At 35.5% G+C, this 23270-nt stretch overlaps 1 protein-coding gene across 1 annotated transcript in view; it reads left to right on the top strand.

The window, feature by feature from the left end:
• LRRIQ3 (leucine-rich repeats and IQ motif containing 3) overlaps positions 1-23270 on the top strand; it is a 172666-nt gene that overhangs the window by 138243 nt on the left and 11153 nt on the right. Inside the window, exon 7 of the mRNA XM_011977711.1 lies at positions 16085-16805. Coding sequence (XP_011833101.1) covers positions 16085-16805 — 721 coding nt within the window. The remainder of the gene's footprint in view (positions 1-16084; positions 16806-23270) is intronic.

Raw genomic sequence — 23270 nt, 5'->3', positions numbered from 1 at the left:
TTTTTGATAATAGCCATTCTAAGAGGGTTGAGGCAATATCTCACTGTGGTTTTGATTTGCATTTTCCTGATGATTGGTGATATTAAGCATTTTGTCATATACCTGCTGACAAATTTTATGTTTTCTTCTAATAAATGTCTAGTCAGGGATTTTGACTATTTTTTAGTTGGGTTGCTTGTTTTTTAGCTATTGAGTTTGAGTTCCCTATGTGTTTTTTATATTAACCCCTTATCACATGTATAGTTTGTGAATATATTCTCCCATTCTGCTGATTGGTTCCTTTGCTGTGTAGCAGCTTTTCAGTTTTGTATAATCCCATTTGTCTATTTTTGCTTTTGTTATCTGTGCCTTCGAAGTCTAATTCAAAAAGGCCTTGCCCAGTCCTATGTCATGCAACATTTCCCTTTTGTTTTCTAGTGGTTTCAAAGTTTCAAGTCTTACATATAAGTTTTTAATGCATTTCGAGTAGACTTTTTATATGGTTAGAGATAGGGGTCTAGTTTCATTCTTCTGCATGTGAATATTTAGTGTTTGCAGCACCACTTATTGAAAAGACTGTTCTTGTTGAATGATTATTCCTGCCACCTTTGTCTAAAATCAGTTGGCTGTGAACATATGAATTTATTTATGGGCTGTCTATTATGTTCCACTGATCTGTGTGTCTGCATTTATGCCAGTACCATTCTGCTTTGGTTACTATACCTTTTTAATATATTTTAATGTCAGGTAGTATGCTTCCACTACCTGACATTAAAATATACTAAAAAGCTATAGTAACTTGTATTCATTTTGCTCAAAATTGCTTTGGATATTCAGGATCTTATATGATTTGGGGATTATTTTTTCTATTCTGTGAAGAATGTTGTTAGTATTTTGATAGGAATAGCAATGAATCTGTAGATCACTTTGGGTAGTATATTAGACCGTTCTCACACTGCTATAAAGATATTACTCGAAACTGGGTAATCTGCAAACAAAAGAGGTTTAATTGACTCACAGTTCTGCATGGCTTGGGAGGCCCCAGGAAACTTACAATCACAGCGAAGGTAAAGGGGAAGTAAGGTACATCTTTCATGGTGGCAGGAGAGAGAGAGTTCAGGGGAAACAGCCACTTTTAAACCATCAGATCTTGAGAGAACTTCCTCATTATCATGAGACTAGCATGGGAGAAACCACCTCCATGATCTGATTACGTCTCACCAGGTCCCTCCCTCAACATGTGGGGGTTACAATTCAAGATGAGATTTGTGTGGGGACACATATCAGGTAGTATGGACATTTTAACAATACTAATTGTGGCAATCCATGAACATAGGATAGTTTTCCATTTATTTTTGTGTTCCTGAAACTATTTCATCAGTATTTTGTATTTTATAGAAATATTTTCTTTTCATGGTTAAATTTATTTCTAGGTATTTTATTTTTGTAGTTATTGTAAATGGGATTGCATTCTTGATTTATTACTCAGACAGTTCACTATTGGTGTATTAAAACACTACTGATTTTTGTATGTTGATTTTGTATCTGCAACTTTACTGAATTCATTTACTAGTTATAAGAGTTTTCTGGTGGAGTCTTCATGGTTTTTTATATGTATGATCATGTCATCTGCAAGGAGGAATAGTTTGACTTTCTCTATTCCAATTTGGATCCCTATTTTCCCTCTTGCCTAATTGCTCTGGCTGGGACTTCTAGTACTATGTTGAATACAAGTGGTGAAAGTGGGCATCCTTATCTTTTTCCAGATCTTAGAGAAAAAGCTTTCAAATTTTTCCCATTGTGTACGATGTGAGCTATGGTTTTGTCATATATGGTCTTTACTGTGTTGAAGTATGTTCCTGCTATATCTAATTTGTTGAGTTTTTTATATTTATTTGTTTATTTGTTTATTTTTGAGACAGTCTCACTCTGTCGTCCAGGCTGGAGGGCAGTGGCACGGTTTCAGCTCACTGCAACCTCCACCTCCTGGGTTGGAGCGATTCTCCTGTCTCAGCCTCCTGAGTAGCTGGGACTACAGGCACCCACCACCACACCCGGCTAATTTTTTTGTGTTTTTAGTAGAGACGGGGTTTCACTGTGTTAGCCAGGATGGTCTCCATCTCCTGACGTCGTGATCCGCCCACCTCGGCCTCTCAAAGTGCTGGGATTACAGGCGTGAGCCACCGTGCCAGGACTTTGTTCAGTTTTCATCAAGAAGGGGTGTTTAATTTTATGAGTGCTTTTCCTGCATCTGATACAGCCACTTTTGAAAAACAGATTCGCCGTCTTCAAACATTAAACAGTTATAATATGAACCCCTAATTTTATTTCTAGCTGTATACCCAAGAGAATCATAAACATATGTCCACATACAAATTGTATATGAAAGAAGCAGTATTTATAGCAGTTCAAAGGTGAAAACAAATCAAATGTCCATGAAGTAGTAAATAAAAAATGCATTACCCAGTCCTGGGCATATAATGAATGATATTCAGTTATAAAGAGGAATGAAGTACTGATATATGCTACAACATGGATGATTCTTGCAAACATGTTAAATAAGAGGGAAGACACAAAAGGCACATATTTTATGACTCCATGTATATGTAATGCTCAGAAAATACAAACCTATAATGATAGAGGTTTGTAGTTGTCAGGGGCAGAAAAGAGGGGGGAACAAGGAATGACTGTCAATAGATACCAGATTTCTTTCTAGGGTGATGAAAATGTTCTTGAATTAGGTAGTCATGACAGTTGCATTATTCTGTGACAAAAAACACTGAATCATACCCTTTATATGTATGTGTGTATATATATAAAATGTGTGTGTATGTATGTATGTGTGTGTATGTGTATATATGCATGTGTATGTATGTGCATACACTTCATGATGGTTGAATTATTCTGTGATAAAAAGTGGCAAAGACCCACTGACTTATATACTTTATATGTATGTGGGTATTTATATAAATTATATTTATATTTACATATTATTTAAAATTATATTTTATATAATATAACTCATAATATATAATATAATTATATTTTATATAATTTATATTTATAATTCATAATTGTATTTTAAATTATATTTATAATTGCACATAAATATATACAAATATACACATACATTAAAAGTGTGTATGTGTGTATATGTATGTATATATGTATGTATGTGTGTATTTATATGTATGTGTGTGTGTAGGTATATATATTGATTTGTGTTTTCTTCCTTTTTGTAATTAATAAACTTTATTTCTTAGTGCAGTTTTGTTCATAGCAAAATTGAGCAGAAAGTACAGAGATTTTTCCATAACATTCTATTTCAATATATGCACGACCTCCTTCATTATTCACATCCCACACCACATTTAATACAGTGGTACAGTTGTTACAATAGATGAACTTAAACTGACACATTATTATCTGCAAAAGATCATAATTTACCTTAGGGTTTACTCTTAATGTACATTCTATGAGTTTTGACAAATGTATAATGACATTTATCCAACATTATGGTATCATTTAGAATCATTTCACTACCCTAAAAATCCTTTGTGCACTCCTTATCTATCCTGTCCTCCCCACCTTATCCCTGGCTACCACTGATCTTTTTACTATTCTTCACAGGTTTACCTGTGCACACATGTTATATACCAGTATCTGGAATCATACAGTACGCAGCCTTTTTAGATTGGCTTCTTTCAGTCAATACTATGCATTTATTTATTTTTTTTTAATGTCTTGATAGCACAAGTCTTTAGCACTGAATAATATTCCATTGTCTGGATATACCAAGGTTTATTTATCCATTCATCTACTAAAGAACATTTGATTGTTTTCATATTTTGCCAATTATTAATAAAGCTGCTATTAAATATAAATATCCATGTGCAGGTTTTTTGTACAGACACAAGTTTCCAAAGTTTTCAATTCATTTTGATGGATACCAAGGAACATGACAGCCGGATTTTACGGTGAGAATATCTTTAGTTTTGTAAACACTGCCAGTCTTCCAATGTGGTGGTACCATTTTGCGTCCCACCAGCAGTGAATAAGAGGTCCTGTTTTTCCATGACCTCATCAGTATTTGGTGTTGTCAATGTTTTGAATTTTGGCCATTCTAGTAGGTGTGTAGTGTTATGAAGTTGCAATTCTCTAATAACATATGATGTGGAGCATCTTTTTATATGCTTTCTTGCTGTCTGTATATTTTCTTTAAGGAGGTATCTTGTCCATTTATTTATTTATTTATTTGCTTTTAGAGACAAGGTCTGGCTCTGTAGCTCAGGCTGGAGTGCAGTGGTGCCATCATATCCTGTTGCAATCTCAAACTCTTTGGCTCAAGCAATCCTCCTGCTGTAGCCCCCCAAAGTACTGAGATTACAGGGGTGAGCCAGTGCACTCAGCCCCTTGCTCATTTTTTCATCTGGTTATTTATTTTATTATTTTTGAGTTTTAATAACGTTCTTTATCAACTGTGTGTTTTGAAGTAGTTTTCTAAGTCTGTGGCTGCTCTGTCATTCTCTGGATATTGTCTTTTGCAGGGCAGAAATTTTAATTTTAATGAAATGCAGATAAACAGTTATTTCTTTCATGGATCTTTGGTGTTTTTTAAAGAAGTTATTGTCATACTCAAAATTATATAGCATTTCTTCTGTTTTCTTCTCTGAGTTTGTAGTTTTGCATTTTATATTTAAATCTATGAGCCATTTCAAACTAATTTTTGTCATGGGCGTAAGGTCTATGTCTAGATTAACTTGTTTTATTGGCATATGGAGAACCGCTTATTTCATCACCATTTGTTGGAAAGACTGTCTCGCTTCATTGTTTTGCCTTTGCTCTTTTGTTAAAGATAAGTTGACTATTTTTATCACGGGATAGATCTATTTCTGGGCTCTCTACTTTGTTCCATTGATCTATTTGTCAATACTCTTGCCAATACCAAACTGTTTTGACTATTGTAATTGTACACTTCAAAAACATACATTCTTTGGTGTATGAATTGTATCTCAAAGAAGATGTTATTTTTAAAAACCAGAAAGAATAGTGAACAAGGAAATTTTTAAATAAAAAATTAATTGACTACTTGAATTAAGATCAAGTGTAAGTAATATTTCTACAATCTAGAATTTATTTTTTAAAGAAGTCAGACATAATACACATTATGAAACAAAAGGAAATGCAGATTGAATATATTCCACAGAGAGAAGAGCTCAGAAAGGGATTTGTAATTGTTATATAATAAGAGATAAAGCAAAATTTATTATATCAGATGAAGATAGTAAATCTGTATTGACTTATAATCTACTCCAATTAATAACAGCTCTCTGCCCAGAGTGTGAGAAAGGCAGTGTGAGAAAAGCTTTTGAGTATATTAGAGATGTCTACCATTATCAAGGATATAAGAAGTTGTAGATCAAAAAATGAAATTGAGAGCTGATATAAGAAAAACGGCTAAATTTTAAAGTTTCTTCTTCAGTGCCAGACAGATTTTACTCAACACTCACAGCAAATATATTAAGTGGGCACTTCCATTCTCCCATTTTATAGATGAAGAATCTATGGCATCATGAATTTAAGTAACTTTCATGAAGTTACTTTCTGAAATGATAGGATGTGGCATTTCAGACATACAAGTGATTTTGCTCCTGTTTTTTTACCCTAACCACTATCCAACAGTGGCTGTAGCTGTCCAATGGCTCAAAAAAGAGAAAGTTAGATCCAAAGCACTGTTTCAGTGGACATCGGACTAGTAAGACTTACATAGTCAGCGTGGTCCTGGTGGAACTCACATATTTGGACCTAAGATATCAGGTAGAGAAATTTAGATATTCAAATTAAGATCCTGATCGTAGAGGAAAAAAAGATTGAAGCATCATGATCCTTAGAAGATGAAAGAAATGGTAAGCTTGGGAAAAGGGAAATATAATTATCAAGGAACTGATTCATAATTATTCAGGAACCTGTAAAAAGTTTGACCTTAATCCTAAGCCAAACTTGCCCAGTCTATTTTGTTTTTCAGTCTTTATGGCCAGGTATGAAATTGGTTTAATGTTTTATTCTGCCTAAAATTACCAGACAAGTAGAACTCAGGGTGGAGTAGTGAAGGCAAACTGCATAAAAGGCAAATTTTAAAACGGAACAAATCATAAAGCTGTAATGTACTGCCTTAGAATAATGAAACCCCTTATAAAAGACCACATATTGTATGATTGCATTTATAAGAAATATCCAGAATAGGCAAATCTGGCAGACAGGAAGTAGATTAGTGGTTGCTTAAGGTGGGGGAGATGATAGGAGACGGGATGGTGAATGATGCTAATGTGTATGGGGTTTCTGTTTGGGGTGATGAAAATGCTCTAAACCTAGACTGTGGTGATACTTATGGTTGCACAACTCCATAAATGCATTACAAGAATTACATTGTACACTTTAATGATTTAATATACCACTAATATGAGATATTAAGTATATCTCAATAAGGATGTTTTAAAAATCATATGTAGGCACTTTTAAAGCATGACGAATGTCAACAATAGGTATGGCTATTTGAGACGCTGTTGTCACTAACAGCCACATCATTGCAATGGATACTATTTGTAAGCAGCCTTAATAACTGATGATCAAGAAGCAATGTTTTAAGTAATTTGCACATTAGTGTGAAAGGTACTTATAAATTCATGTTTTAGTGTGTTTTTCTGCTTTAATGTTTGCAATGCTCTATGTTCATTTTTGGAAATCAAATAGGGGTTGGTGGTTAACATTTAATGTTTTACAATTTTCCCATGTAGAATATAGAGAAATAGGCACCAGGATAACACTTCTTTACAGAATGTCTAATTTTCAGAAATAGATTAAAGATGTAAAGTGAGAGGGGTAACTCCTGTGCTTCTCTGTAACTTACTATTCTATTACAATTTATCCCCAGTATAGCTTTATTACATGTTAGATGTGAGATGTTTCATAAGCTATATTCTTTATTATGGTGATCTTGTACCATATCTTAGATAAGTCATTTATACCAGAGTATATATGCATGTGTAATGGGAGAGACTTCACTGAAAACATTTGCTACTAAGAAAATAGGAAGAGATTTCAACCGTTGCTCTAAGTGAAGTGACATTTTGCATCTAGCAAGTCAGGAAAAACTCAGTACATGACAGAAGTTTATGTCACTGCTTTCTTCCTTATATTCATTTCTTTTTCCTTTTTTTCCTGTTCTTTGCTTCACCTAAACATAAAGCGTATGTATCACATAAGGCTATAAGCGTGTGCGAAGGTGTCAGGCCAGTTTGCTGAGGAAAGCAACTGCTTCAGACCCACTTGTGAACATTCAAATCACAGCTATGCTGATTTTAAATAGGTTTGGACCATTTGTTTCTTCACAGATGGTTCATAAATCTGCAATACATTCAGAAGAATCAAACAAGCTCTGTTGACCACAAATGGTATTGGCTTCTGTGTTCCTCTGAGTCCCAAAAATCCAACTATCTGTTCAGACAACTGAAAGTAAATTGGCTGATATGATCCAGTTGTTTTGTGAGGTTGAGAGGTACATGAGGACAAATATAAGAATAATTGCTTTTTAGCAAGCTTTTCTTTAATACTATATCTAAAACAGGGCATTTTGTTGCCTTTGTGTCAAAAAATTCAGTTTGTGCACATTATGGCTGGAGAAAGGACAACCAGTACTTCAAGTATTATCTGGTATTATTATTTAAAAAGTATGCAAGGCGGGTGCGGTGGCTCACTCCTGTAGGCCCAGAACTTTGAAAGGTCGAGGCGGGCACTTCATGAGGTCTGGAGTTTGAGAACAGCCTAATCAAAATGGTGAAACCCCATCTCTACTAAAAATACAAAAATTAGCCGGGTGTGGTGGTGTGCATCTGTAATCCCAGCTACTCAGGAGGCTGAGGCAGGAGAATTGCTTGAACCCATGAGGCAGAGGTTACAGTGAACTGAGATCATGCCATTGCACTCTAGCCTGGGCGACAGAGCAAGACTCCATCTCAAAAAAAAAAAGAAAAAGAAAAAGAAAAAAGAAAAAAAATAAAAAGATGCAAAGGTGTCATTTTCCTCACTTTTAACCTGAGTATTACTAAGAATCATGTAAATGGAAATAAATAGTATTTGTTCAAAATGATTTTCTTATTTTAAGAATAAAATACTTTAAAATGACATTGTATTAGTGAACGTTTTAAATGATTTTTTAAGATAAACAATTTGAATATGACATTGAATTAGGAGAAAGTTATGTGTTTAAATATGAAAAGTATGAACTGCATAACAGTAATACATATAAAAATATTTCTTCTAATTCACCATATCTGCTGTTTCTCCAGTTTTTCCCATGTCAACAAATGGCATCACCACTCACCTGGTTTCTCAAGCCAAAATGCTACCATTCATCTTTGATTTTTTTCTTTCTCACTTCTGCCATCTAAGTTATCAGCAACCCCTTCTGACTATACTTGTAAAACATATGCCAAATCTGTCCACTTCTCTGTGAATTTTTTGCGTTCATCTAAGCCCTACCTATCATAAAACCTTACCTGGGCCACTAGAGTAGCCTCTTAACCAGTCCCCTACTTAAACTTTTATGGTCCACATTCAAACCCATTGCCTTCATGGTAAAACACATACCATATCAGTCCCTTACTTCAATGGCTTCAAATCTCAGAATGAAATCCAAACTTTTATTGTGTGACCTACAATGCCCCATAGAATCTGGCCCCTGCCTTACCTATGTAACCATCTCTAGAACCACCCTCCTCTTACTCAGCGGATTTCAGGTGACTTTCTCTCTGTATCCCTAAGAGGCTAAATGTGGTGCTGTCTACTGCCTTTACATTAGCTTCCTTTTTCTTCTGGAATGTTCATTCCCCCAGATTTTCTCCCTGCTTGTTCTTACTTATATTTTCCCATATAGGATTAAATCAGATATCCTCTAAAAAGCCATTCCTACCCACCCAATCTAATTTCTAGACCCTCTCACTGCCAATTAATTTTTATCAGAGCATTTATTTCTATTTGATATTTTCTTATTTATAAATTTGTTATCTGTCTTCTCCATTAGAAGTTTCATGAGCCCTGGGATAGTGCATTTCTTAGTAAATACCTCATATATTTTGTTTAAAAAAGTATCTTATACACAACAACAAACATTCAATTTTATGTATACACTGTTCACACATTATATTATTATTGGACTTCTATATTTAGCAAAGAAAACATTTACGATTAAAGACAGACTGCTAATATTCATGGAAAAAAACTCTCAAACACAAAGGCAAACAATATTTACAGAAAAAAATTAAGAACTAATGAAAGTTTGAATAATAACTTTTATATTTGTGATCCCTGAATTTCCATAGAATTTGCAAGCTACTAAAATATGACTGAATAGATGGAAGGATAGATAGATGAATTAATAAGTGAATGAATCAAAATGATTCTAGGAAGCCAGAAAATACTTAATCCTTCATTGAGATCATATGTAATTTTAAGTAGCTGCTGGGAGGTTTTGGGGGAAATTGGTATCTGTTACATTAATAAAACAATGAAATTGAGATATGAGACTCAAGACTAGACAAATGGTCACATTTTGGACATTCTAGGAACATTATCCTCCCTTCTCCAAATTAGAAGAATTATTAACACACTAGGATGAATTAAAATTGAAATAAAATAGAAATAAATAAGCATCCCAGAATGATCAATATCTCTGAGCACTCCTATTATCCATTAATAGCACACTAGTTTGCCACAGCACACCAGTTGGGCAACTTTACGTAAAAATTCAGGAGAGGGAACTCCCTTTGTGTTAGTCTATTCAAGCTGTCATAACAAAATTCCAGACTGGGTGGCTTAAAGAACAGAAATTTGTTTTCTTACAATTCTAGAGTCTGAGTCTGAGATCAGGATGCCAGCATGGTAAGTTTCTAGTGAAGACTCTCTGCTTTATAGAAAACTACCATCTTGCTGTGTCCATATGGCCTTTCTTTGGTATGTATGCATAGTGAGAGAGGGAAAGTGAACTATCTGATATTTCTTCTTATAAGAACACTAACCTGATTCAATCAGGGTTTCACCTTTATGGCCGAATTTAACTTTAATCACTTTCTGAGGGGCCCCACTACCAAATAAAGCCACACTGGGGGTTGGGGCTTTGTCTTTGTCCATTTGGGCTATTATAACATAATACCATAAACTGGGTAGCTTATAAACAACAGATTTATTTTTTAAAATCATTCTGGAAGCTAGGAAGTCCAAGAACTAGACACCAACAAATTTGGTGTCTGTTGAAAACCCACTTTCTGGTTTATACATGGTGCCTTCTGACTATGTGCTTACATGATGGTAGAGGGTGAAGGACCTCTATCAGGCCTCATATATATAGACACACACACACACACACACACACACACACACACACACACTTTTAAGTTCTGGGGTACATGTGCAGACTGTGCAGGTTTGTTCCATAGGTATGCACGTGCCATGGTGGTATGCTGCACCCATCAACCCATCATCTATCTACATTAGGTATTTCTCCTAACGCTGTCCCTCTCCTAGCCCGTCACACCCCAACAGGTCCCAGTATGTGATGTTCCTCTCCCGGTGCCCATGTGTTCTCATTGTTTAACTCCCACTTACAAGTGAGAACGTGTGGTGCTTGGTTATCTATTTTGGTGTTAGTTTGCTGGGAATGATGGTTTCCAGTGTCATCCATGTCCCTGCAAAGAACATGAACTCATCCTTTTTTATGGCTGCATAGTATTCCATGGTGTATATGTGCCCCATTTTCTTTATCCAGTCTATCAGTGATGGGCATTTGGGTTGGTTCCAAGTCTTTGCTATAGTGAACAGTGCCACAGTAAATATACATGTGCAGTGTCTTTATAGTAGAATGATTTATAATCCTTTGGGCATATATCCAGTAATGGGATAGCTGAGTCAAATGGTATTTCTGGTTCAATATCCTTGAGGAATCGCCACACTGTCTTCCACAATGGTTGAACTAATTTACTCTTCCACCAACAGTGTAAAAGCATTCCTATTTCTCCACATCCTCTCCAGCATCTATTGTTTCCTGACTTTTTAATGATCACCATTCTAACTGATGTGAGATGGTATCTCATTGTGGTTTTGTTTTGTATTTCTATAATGACCAGAGATGATGAGCTTTTTTTCTTATGTTTGTTGGCTACATAAGTGCCTTCTTTTGAGAAGTGTCTGTTCATATCATTTGCCCACTTTTTGTTGGGGTTGTTTGTTTTTTTCTTGTAAATCTGTTTAAGTTCTTTGTAGATTCTGGATATTAGCCCTATGTCAGATGGATAGATTGCAAAAATTTTTCTCCCATTCTGTAGGTTGCCTGTTCGCTCTGATGATAGTTTGTTTTGCTGTGCAGAAGCTCTTTAGTTTAATCAGATCCCATTTGTCTATTTTGGTGTTTGTTGCCATTGTTTTTGGTGTTTTAGTCATGAAACCTTTGCCCATTCCAATGTCCTGAATGGTATTGCCTAGGATTTCTTCTAGGTTTTTTTTATGGATTTAGGTCTTATATTTAAGTCTTTAATCCATCTTGAGTTAATTTTTGTATAAAATGTAAGGAAGGGATCCAGTTTCAACTAGCATATGGCTAGCCAGCTTTCCCAGAACCATTTATTAAATAGGGAATCCCTTCCCCATTTCTTGTTTTTATCAGATGGCTGTAGATATGTGGTGTGATTTCTGAGACCTCTGTTCTGTTCCATTGGTCTACATAGCTGTTTTGGTACCAGTACCATGCTGTTTTTGTTTCTGTAGCCTTGTAATATAGTTTGAAGTCAGGTAGCAAGATGACTCCAGTTTTGTTCTTTTTGCATAGGATTGTCTTGGCTATGCGAACTCTTTTTTGGTTCCATATGAACTTTAAAGTACATTTTTCCAATTCTGTAAAGAGAGTCAATGGCAGCTTGATAGGGATAGCATTAAATCTATAAATTACTTTGGGCAATATGGCTATTTTGATGATATTGATTCTTCCTGTCCATGAGGATGGAATTTTTTTCCATTTGTTTGTGTCCTCTCTTATTTCCTTGAGCAGTGGCTTGTAGTTCTCCTTGAAGAGGTCCTTCACATCCCTTGTTAGCTGTATTCCTAGGTTTTTATTCTCTTTGTAGCGATTGTGAATGGGAGTTCACTCATGAATTGGCTGTTTGTTTGTTACTGGTGTGTAGGAATGCTTGTGATTTTTGTACATGGATTTTGTATCCTGAGACTTTGCTGAAGTTGCTTATCAGTTTAAGATTTTGGGCTGAGAAGATGGGTTTTTCTAAATATACAATCGTGTCATCTGCAAACAAAGATAATTTGACTTCCTCTTTTCCTATTTGAATATGCTTTATTTCTTTCTCTTGCCTGATTGCCCCGCCCAGAACTTCCAATACGATGTTGAATAGGAGTGGTGCTAGAGGGCAACCTTGTCTTGTGCCAGTTTTCAAAGGCAATGCTTCCAGTTTTTGCCCATTCAGTATGATATTGGCTGTGGGTTTGTCATAAAAAGCTCTTATTATTTTGAAATATGTTCAATCAATGCCTAGTTTATTGAGTATTTTTAGCATGAAGTCTTCTGAATTTTATCAAAGACCTTTTCTGCATCTGTTGAGATAATCATGTGGTTTTTGTCCTTGGTTCTGTTTATATGATAGATTATGTTTATTGATTTGCATATGTTGAACCAACCTTGAATCCCAAAGATGAAGCTAACTTGATAGTGGTGGATAAGCTTTTTGATTTGCTGCTGGATTCAGTTTGCCAGTATTTTATTGAGGGTTTTCAGATCAATGTTCATCAGGGATATTGGCCAAAATTTTCTTTTTTTGTTGTGTCTCTGTCAGGTTTTGATATCAGGATGATGCTTGCCTCATAAAATGAGTTAGGGAGGATTCCCTATTTTCTATTATTTGAAATAGTTTCAGAAGGGATGGTACCAGCTCCTCTTTGTACCTCTGGTAGAATTTGACTGTGAATCCATCTGGTCTTGGACTTTTTTTGGTTGGTGGGCTATTAATTACTGCCTCAATTTCAGAACTAGTTATTGGTCTATTCAGGGATTCAAATTCTTCCTGGTTTAGTCTTGGGAGAGTGTATGTGTCCAGAAATTTATCCATTTCTTCTAGATTTTCTAGTTTAGTTGCATAGAGGTGTTTATAGTATTCTCTGATGATAGTTTGTATTTCTGTGGAATTGGTGGTGATAACCCCTTTATCATTTTTTACTGCATCTATTTGACTCTCCTCTTTTTTCTTCTTTATTAGTCTGGCTAGTGGTCTATCTATTTTGTTGATGTTTAAAAAAAAAAAAAACAGGTCCTGGATTCATTGATTTTTTTGAAAAGTTTTGTGTCTCTGTCTGCTTCTCTTCTGCTCTGATCTTAGTTATTTCTTGTCTTCTGCTAGCTTTTGAATTTGTTTGCCCTTTCTTCTCTAGTTCTTTTAATTGTGATATTAGGGTGTCAATTTTAGATCTTTTTGCTTTCTCCTGTGGGCATTTAGTGCTATAAATTTCCCTTAATATTATGGCAGAAGGTGAAGTGAGAGCTGGCATATCACATGAAGACAGAGGTGCCCAGCTTTTTTAAACAACTAGCTCTCATGTGAACTACTATTAACAGGAACTCTCTTGTTATCATGAGGGGTCACCTAGCCATTCATGAGGGATCTTCCCCATGACCTAAACACCTCTCACCAGGCCCAATATTCAACTTTGGGAATTGCATTTCAACATGAGATTTGGAGGAGACACACATCTAAACTACGCTGCCTCACAAACCATACTGTGCAAAATAGTAGGCTGGGGGCTAGGAATGTGGCACCAGAGACCGAAGGAGTAGATCCTTACTCCTAAGAAGTTTGTATCAAGTTCAATCCTATAGCTAAAAACTACTACATAGAGCTTTAATGTAAGTGTAGTATGAGTAATTCTATCAGGAAAAATATATGTGATAGTTTAAAACATATCAATTTTTTTAAGCAATAAGGAAAATATGACATGTGGAAAGCCATGGAAGAATGCATAGAATATGAACGGATATAGATAAGAAAAACAGCATACTGAACAAAACATAAAATAGTAGACACAACGGCTCAATGATGATAAGATATGATGCATGTGTTGGGAAAAAATAAGTCGCTCTTTTCTGGTATTATATAATCCTAGGCTAAAAGTGGAAACTATTCTTTGGCCTATGGGTGGAAAACCATAAAGATTTTGTCTTCCTTTGTTCTGTGTAAGGTACAATGTTGTTAGAACCCTATTTAAGAAAGATAAATATTATGGCAATGAGTGATTTATTGAAACAGAGATTCTGAAAACAGAGAAAGAAATTAGGAGACTTTTTAAAGTGTTAATGGGACAATGTTCAATCAACTAATGAGAGACTCTGGCTTTTGACTCTTTGGGTCCCCCATGTCTTGCTTTGGACACACACATTTAGTGTTTATTTCTGGACACTTTGGCTTTTTATTCTGATGGACTGCCTTTTCTACTTGCTAGACTTGATTTCCTACTCTGCTGTAGAATTTGCTTACTTTTCCAATGTTGATACTCCTGTAGCCTTTCATGAAAATCTTGCCTATTCAATTATTTTCTACTGTCTGTCTAGACCACAAGCCCTGCCCTTCTTCATAGTTTCTTTAACTTCCATAAAACTACCAGCATCATATTTGACATTTTTACACATAAAGGCAAGGTGATTTTCTAGGGAAGCTCAAACCCTTGTAGACTAGAATTAGCAGGAATGTAATTTTAATAAGTGGAAGAAATCAGGAAACATATTTTTCTCCTAAATTAACAAGCATAACTTTTATACTTGTATTCGTCACCTGATTCTGAATTTATTAATAGGTTTGTCAAAATGTAAATATGCAAACAGCAATGTGGTTCAATTTATTGTATTAATTAGGTTGAGTATAGTAACAAATATACCCAGAAATATATATTGACTAAAACATAATTACTTTTGATTTCTGGCTCCATGAGTGACAAACTTGGATGATTCTTGTCCGTGAGTAGTTTTTTCAACAAGTGATTCAGGCAGGCAAGCGGTGTCTATCTTATAGTTCCACCATCTTTGGAGTTTCATTCTCATCTCTACATAGTGGAAAGAAGGTGCACATTGTTTCTTAAAACAATCCCTTGGACAAGAAATGACACATAGCAATTGTGTTCACACTCTATTAAAAAGGACTTAGCCCATGGTCACACAAAGGAAAACAAAGGAAGTTAAGAGTTTTAGTATTTTTATCTGTCCAAAAAAGCGAAAAACAATTGATGGCTGCTATTATTTTCCACCAGAGTTAAGAAAGATAAGGTAAAATGGATTACAATGCCCCTTGCAAATATGACATAATAATAACTTGTTAAATGTGGCCTAAGGCTGCCTCTGTTCCTTGATTCCTTGCATACTGAATTAATTGCAACCTAACTTAGTATGTAAACAAATTGAAAGCCTAACTTAGGGGTATATTTTTGTAAAAGATAACTTAAGTCTTAGCCAATCACAGCAGCCAAGCTTCAGCCAATCACAGGCCACCAATTGATATGATTATGTCCAAATAAGGCAAAATTGAACCGTAACCAATCAAGCTATTTCTATATTTCTTCCATTTTCTATCTATAAATACTCCCTGCTCATTTATTAAGCAGAGTTTTCTAAAATTTCACTGGTTCTCGGTGCTACCCCGTTCATGAATTGTTCTTTGCTTAAACTTTGTTTCTTTTAGCAAACTATATGAAAAAAATAATATGTGTCATTAAGTAGTACTAAGTATGTGATAAGGTGCTGCTATTGAGTCAGTGCAAGTTAAGCAATTGTGGAAGATAATACAGAAAATATAAGAATTAGATTCCGTGCATTTCTATGTGAAAATGTTTTAATAGTAATTTTCTTCTCCAAAGTTACTATTAAATCACAAGTTGAAAACATACTTGGGAAAAATTCCTCTTAGTAAAGTAAATAACAGGTTCTTATCAACTTTATTGATATATTTGAACAGAAAATAAAATGTGCTTAGCTCTGGTATAATGTATAATATTTGTCTTTTGTTTGATGTAGGTCAGGAGTCTAAAGATGAAATTGTGGATGAAAAATTGGATACCAGTTTTAGGATATCAGTTTTCAAACAACCCATATGTACTTCCGTTTCATTGAAGGATATTGCAGTATTGAAAGAGAATAAACAAGATTTTTTTCCTGCATATCCTCAGCCAATCTTTGCTACTCATCCAAAGCAAATCACTAAAAAAGACATACGATTGGAGAGGAGTATGAAAGAGTTTTTTGCAACACAAAGAACTGGTATGAAACTCCAAACATTTAGTGATATTGACAAATATTACGCAGAACAAAAGAAGCAGGAATGCCATAAAGAAAAAGTAAGAGCTGTAGCCATGGCACAAGTTGCTCGTGAAAGAGTTAGAGTAACTGTTAATGAACATTTGAATCAGAAAAAATATGCTACACAAAAACTAATTGAAGAAAATAAAGAGATAATTCAGAACGGTTTACGACAAGTTTGGCAAAACAGATTCAACTACCTTGAAAAAGCTAGAGAGAGAAGAGCTCTGTTTCTAAAAGAAAAATCCCAAAAGGCTGCAGAGCGTTTATTAGTTCAAAATTTAAATAATGAGCGCACTCTTTTGACCAGAGGACTATTTAAAATTGACAGACTGAAGAAGAATGAGGCTGACCTAAAAGACAAAAGCCTGATTGTTAAACAAAAACTAAAAGCAGAAAAATATGGAAAGAATTTACTTAAAGAAATGAAAAAAGTTAGGTAGGTACAATTTAGGTGTAATAGAAGCATTTAAATCAATTCCATGTGAATATTGCATACTAAATTTTAAGATCTAATAATTAGTATTTTGTTTATAACATAGTACATTCTACTTTGAAAAACTGAAACAAAGAACAAATAATGTACTAATATATTACCAAAGATAAAGCAATAAAATAACTCTGTCTTTCCCCATCTCTCCACCTGTGCAACAAAACCTATCTACCTCTTAGTTACAAGTTGTTCTTATTATCACAGATGGCATCGTCATCAGCCTCTTGACCAGTGCTATCAACCTCAGTCTTTTGCAACAGTCTTCATTGCCAATATCTAATGTTTTTCTACTCACTTTACTTCTAAAAGGATTCTCAAAAGGTTCCTTCTTTTTCAATACGACTCCTCCTATTCTACCTTAGGCTCTCATAATCTCTCTACGAATTCACATTATTCTTCCACCCGAGATCTTCATTCCTATTCTTCATCTTTTCTTCAACCCAAGTCTTTTCTCTGGCCTGCAAACCTCAACTGTCTTTAAAATAAAGTTCTGATCATATCACTTCCTATTTAAATATATTAATAGCCTGCAGTTGTTCACAGAACAAAACTGAATTTGCTCTAAATGGCATTTCAGACAATGTGCTCTGTTCTTTCTAGTCTAGACTTATCTCACGCTAAATTTTCTGCTATAACTTCCTCCCTTCTCCCTCTAGCAGCACTCTGCTCTAAACAGACTATTCTCTACTCCCTATCCAACTTTATACTCTCTTATTCCTATGACTTTACTGATGTTATCCCCTTTTTACTCAAATATATACTCCTCAAGAGCACTACAAGCTCACAATGTTAATATTGTCTAGATATTATTATGCAACAAAAGCGTCTATGTTATTGTGCAAATCAGAATGCTTTGCTGTATTCTAATTGCTGAGAAGGTAGTGCCTACATGTGAAGAAAAAGACACTCTTTTCTCCAGGGAAGTGCCTCACAAGTGTCTGATTCTTGACTGTGTGTGACCTTGTTTCGTACCTACTTGCCCTCATCATGGAATGCATGAACTGCACATCCACTGGTAAAATTTATCCTTTTATTACCCATCTTTTAGCAACCAACTCAATGGCATTTTCACTTTTAATGTCTTATCAACTGCTCCTCCAGTCTGAATTAGTCTCTTTAATTTTGTGGTGATTTTATATACTTTATTGGAATCTCAATGTTACCAGTTATAACCAGAGAGCTTTTATCATGGTTGCATGGTTGGGTTGTGAAGTCTTTTTTTTTTTTTTTTTAATTTTTTATTTATTTTACTTTAAATTCCTGGATATAAGTGTAGAATGCATAAGTTTGTTACACAGGTACACGTGTGCCATGGTGGTTTGCTGCACCTATCAACCCGTCATCTAGGTTTTAATCCCTGCATGCATTAGCTATTTGTCTTAATATCCTCTCCTCCCTCACCCCCAATCCCCCAACAGCTCCAGTGTGTGCTATTTCCCTCCCTATGGACATGTTTTCTTGTTGTTCAATTCCCACTTATGAGTGAGAACATGCAGTATTTGATCTTCTTTTCCTATGTTAGTTTGCTGAGGTTGATGACTTCCAGCTTCATCCATGTCCCTGCAAAGGACATGATCTCATTCCTTTTTATGACTGCATAGTATTCCATGGCATATATATACCACATTTTCTTAATCCAGTCTATCACTGATGGTCATTTGAGTTGGTTCCATGGCTTTGCTATTGTAAATAGTGCTGCAATAAATATACGTGTGCATGTGTTTTTATAGTAGAATGATCTCTATTCCTTTGGGTATATACCTAGTAATGGGATTGCTAGGTTAAATGGTATTTCTGGGTCCAGATACTTGAAGAATCACCACCCTGTCTTCCACAATGGTTGAATTAATTTACATTCCTATCAACAGTGTAAAAGCATTCCTATTTCTCCACAGCCTCACCAGCATCTATTGTTCTTTGACTTTTTTAGTAATCGCCATTCTGACTGGTGTGAGATGCTATCTCATTGTGGATTTGATTTGCATTTCTATAATGATCAGTGTTGTTGAGCTTTTTTCATATGTTTGTTGGCCACATACATGTGTTCTTTTGGAAGTGTCTGTTCATATCTTTTGCCCACTTTTTGATTTTTTTTTTTCTTGTAAATTTTTTTACATTCTTTGTAGATTCTGGATATTAGCCCTTTGTCATATGGATAGATTGCAAAAATTTTCTCCCCTTCTCTAGATTGGCTATTCTTCCTGATGATAGTTTATTTTGCTGTACAGAAGCTCCTTAGCTTAATTAGATCCCATTTGTCAATGTTGGCTTTTGTTGTCATTACTTTCGGTGTTTTAGTTACGAAGTCTTCGCCCATGCCCATATCCTGAATGGTATTGCCTAGATTTTCTTCTATGGTGTTTATGTTTTTGAGTTTTACATTTCGGTCTTTAATCCATCTTGAGTTAATTTTTGTATGAGACATAAGGAAGGGGTCCAGTTTTAGTTTTCTGCATATGGCTAGCCAGTTTTCCCAGCACTATTTATTGAATAGGGAATCCTTTCCCCATTGCTTGTTTTTGTCAGGTTTGTTGAAGATCAGATGGTTGTAGATGTGTGGTGTTATTTTTGAGATCTCTATTCTGTTCCATTGGTCTACATATCTGTTTTGTTACTAGTACCCTGCTGTTTTAATTACTGTAGCCTTGTAGTATAGTTTGAAGTCAGGTAGCGTTGTGCCTCTAGGTTTGTTCCTTTTGCTTAGGTTTGTCTTGGCTGTATGGGCTCTTTTTTGGTTCCATATGAAATTTAAAGTAGTTTTTTCTAATTCTGTGAAGAATGTCAATGGTAGTTTGATGGAAAAGTATTGAATCTATAAATAACTTTGGGCAGTATGGCTATTTTCATGATCTTGAGTCTTCCTATCCATGAGGATGGAATGTTTTTCCATTTGTTTGTGTCCTCTCTTATTTCCTTGAGCAGTAGTTTGTAGTTCTCCTTGAAGAGGTCCTTCACATCCTTTGTTAGCTGTATTCCTAGATATTTTATTCTCTTTGTAACAATTGTGAATGGGAGTTCATTCATGATTTGGCTCTCTGCTTGTCTGTTGTTGGTGTATAGGAGTGCTTGTGACTTTTGCACATTGATTTTGTATCCTGAGACTTTGCTGAAGTTGCTTATCAGCTTAAGGAGTTTGTGGGCTGAGACAATTGGGTTTTCTAAAGATAGAATCATGTCATCTGCAAACAGACACAATTTGACTTCCTCTCTTCCTATCTGAATACGTTTTATTTCTTCCTCTTGCCTGACTGCCCTGGCCAGAATTTCCAATACCATGTTGAATAGGAGTGGTGAGAGAGGGCATCCTTGTCTTGTGCCCATTTTCAAAGGAATGCTTCCAGCTTTTGCCCATTCAGTTTGATATTGGTCATGGGTTTGTCATAAATAGCTCTTATTATTTTGAGACATGTTCCATCAATACCTAATTTTATTGAGTTTTTAACATGAATGGATGTTGAATTTTATTGAAGGCCTTCTCTGCATCTATTGGGATAATCATGTGGCTTTTGTCATTGGTTCTGTTTATGTGATGGATTACATTTATTGATTTGCATATGTTGAACCAGCCTTGCATCCCAAAGATGAAGCCAACTTGATCATTGTGGACAAGCATTTTGATGTGCTGCTGGATTCAGTTTGCCAATATTTTATTGAGGATTTTCACATTGATGTTCATCAGGGATATTGGCCTGAAATTTTCTTTTTTTTGTTGCATCTCTGCCAGGTTTTGGTATCAGGATGATGCTTGCCTCATAAAATGAGTTAGGGAGGATTCCCTCTTTTTCTATTGTTTGGAATACTTTCAGAATGAATAATACCAGCTCCTTTTTGTACCTCTGGTAGAATTGTGTTGTGAGTCTGTCTGGTCCTGTGCTTTTTTTTTGGTTGGTAGGCTATTAATTACTGCCTCAATTTCAGAACTTATTATTGGTCTATTCAGGATTTCAGCTTCTTCCTGGTTGTCTTGTGAGGTATATGTGTCCAGGAATTTTTCCATTTCCTCTAGATTTTCTCATTTATTTTGTAAAGTTGTTTATAGTATTCTCTTATTATAGTTTGTATTTCTGTGGGATCAGTGGTGATATTCCCTTTATCATTTTTTGTTGTGTCTATTTGATTCTTCTCTCTTTTCTTCTTTATTAGTCTAGCTAATGATCTATCTATTTTGTTAATTTTTTCAAAAAAACAGCTAGTGGATTCCTAGATTTTTTGGAGGGTTTTTCATGTCTTTGTCTCCTTCAGTTCTGTGCTGATCTGAGTTATTTCTTGTCTTCTGGTAGCTTTTTGATTTGTTTGCTCTTGCTTCTCTGCTCCCCCCCACCCTTTTTTATGAAATGAATTTTCACTCTCATAGCCCAGGCTGGAGTGCAATGGCATGATCTTGACTCACTGCAACCTGTGCCTCCCAGGTTCAAGCAATTCTCCTGCCTCAGCCTCCCAAGTAGCTGGGATTATAGGCTTGCACCACCATGCCTGGCTAATTTTTTGTATTTTTAGTAGAGATGAGGTTTCACCATCTAATTCCGGCTGGTTTTGAACTCCTGACCTCAAGTGACACCCACCTTGGCCTCCCAAAGTGCTGGGATTACAGGCATGAACCACCACATCCGGCCTCTAGCTCTTTTAATTCTAATGTTAGGGTGTCATTTTGTGATCTTTCTCCAGCTTTCTGATGTAGGTATTTAGTGCTATAAATTTCCCTCTTAATACTGCTTCCACTGTGTCACAGAGATTCAGGTATGTTTTCTCTTTATTCTCGCTGGTTTCAAATAACTTATTCATTTCTGCTTTAATTTCATTATTTACTCAGGAGTCATTCAGGAGCATGTTGTTCAATTTCCATGTAATTGTGCGGATTTGAGTGAGTTTCTTAATCCTGCACTCTGATTTGATTGCACTGTGGTGTGAGAGACTGTTCGTTATGATTTCAGTTCATTTGCGTTTGCTCAGGATGGTTTTACTTCCAATTATGTGGTCAGTTTTAGAATAAGTGCAATGTGGCACTGAGAGGAATGTATATTCTGTTGGTTTGGTATAGAGTGTTCTGTAGTTGTCTATTAGGTCCACTTGATCCAGAGCTGTGTTCAAGTCCTGAATATCCTTGTTAATTTTAAGTCTCATTAATCAGTCTAATATTGACATTAGGGTATTAAAGTCTCCCACTATTATTGTGTGGGAGACTATGTCTCTTGGTAGGTCTCTAAGAACTTGCTTTATGAATCTGGGTGCTCCTTTATTGGGTTCATACATATTTAGGAGAGTTAGCTCTTCTTGTTGCATTGATCTCTTTACCATTATGTAATGCCCTTCTTTGTCTTTTGATTTTTGTTGGTTTAAAGTCTGTTTCGTCAGAGACTAGGATTGCAACCCTTGCTTCTTTTTTTTCTTTTTTTTTTTTTTGGCTTTCCATTTGCTTGGTGAATATACCTTCATTCCTTTATTTTGAGCCTGTGTGTGTCTTTGCACGTGAGATGGGTCTCCTGAATACAACACACCAATGGGTCTTGACTCTTTATCCAATTTGCCAGTCTGTGTCTCTTAATTGGGGCATTTAGCCCATTTACATTTGAGATTAACATTGTTATGTGTGAATTTGATCCTGTCATCATGATGCTATCTGGTTATTTTGCACACTAGTTGGTACAGTTTCTTCACAGTGTCATTGGTCATTATATTTTGGTGTGTTTTTGCAGTGGCTGGTACTGGTTTTTCCTTTCCATATTTAGTGCTTCCTTCAGGAGCTCTTGCAAGGCAGGCCTGGTGGTGCTGAAATCCCTCAGCATTTGCTTGTCTGGAAAGGATTTTATTTTACCTTCACTTATGAAGCTTAGTTTGGCTGAATATGAAATTCTGGGGTTGAAAATTCTTTTCCTTTAGAATGATGAATATTGACATGCACTCTCTTCTGGCTTGTAGGATTTCTGCTGAGTGGTCTGCTGTTGTCTGATGTGCTTCCCTTTGTAGATGACCTGGCCTTTCTCTCTTGGTGCCCATAACAGTTTTTCCTTCATTTCAAACTTGGAGAATCTGATGATTATGTGTCTTGGGGTTGATCTTCTCATGGAGTATCTTAGTGGTGTTCTATGTATTTCCTGAATTTGAATGTTGGCTTTTCTTGCTAGGTAGGGGAAGTTCTCCTGGATAGTATCCTGACACATGTTTTCCAGCTTGGTTCCCTTCTCCCCATCTCCTTCAGGTACTCCAATCAGTCATAGGTTTGCTTTTTGCTTTTTGTTTTTTGTTTTTACTTAGTCCCATATTTCTCAGAGATTTTGTTCATTCCTTTTCATTCTGTTTTCTCTAATCTTGTCTTCATGATTTATTTCAGCAAGGTAGTCTTCAAACTCTGATATCCTTTGTTCTACTTAGTCGATTCACCTATTGATACTTGTGTGTGCTTCACTAAGTTCT

Source organism: Mandrillus leucophaeus, unplaced genomic scaffold (assembly GCF_000951045.1).
Source record: "Mandrillus leucophaeus isolate KB7577 unplaced genomic scaffold, Mleu.le_1.0 Scaffold103, whole genome shotgun sequence".
Lineage (NCBI taxonomy): Eukaryota > Metazoa > Chordata > Mammalia > Primates > Cercopithecidae > Mandrillus > Mandrillus leucophaeus.
The sequence above is the reverse complement of the archived record's forward strand: the minus strand, read 5'-3'. Positions and strand labels throughout refer to the sequence as shown.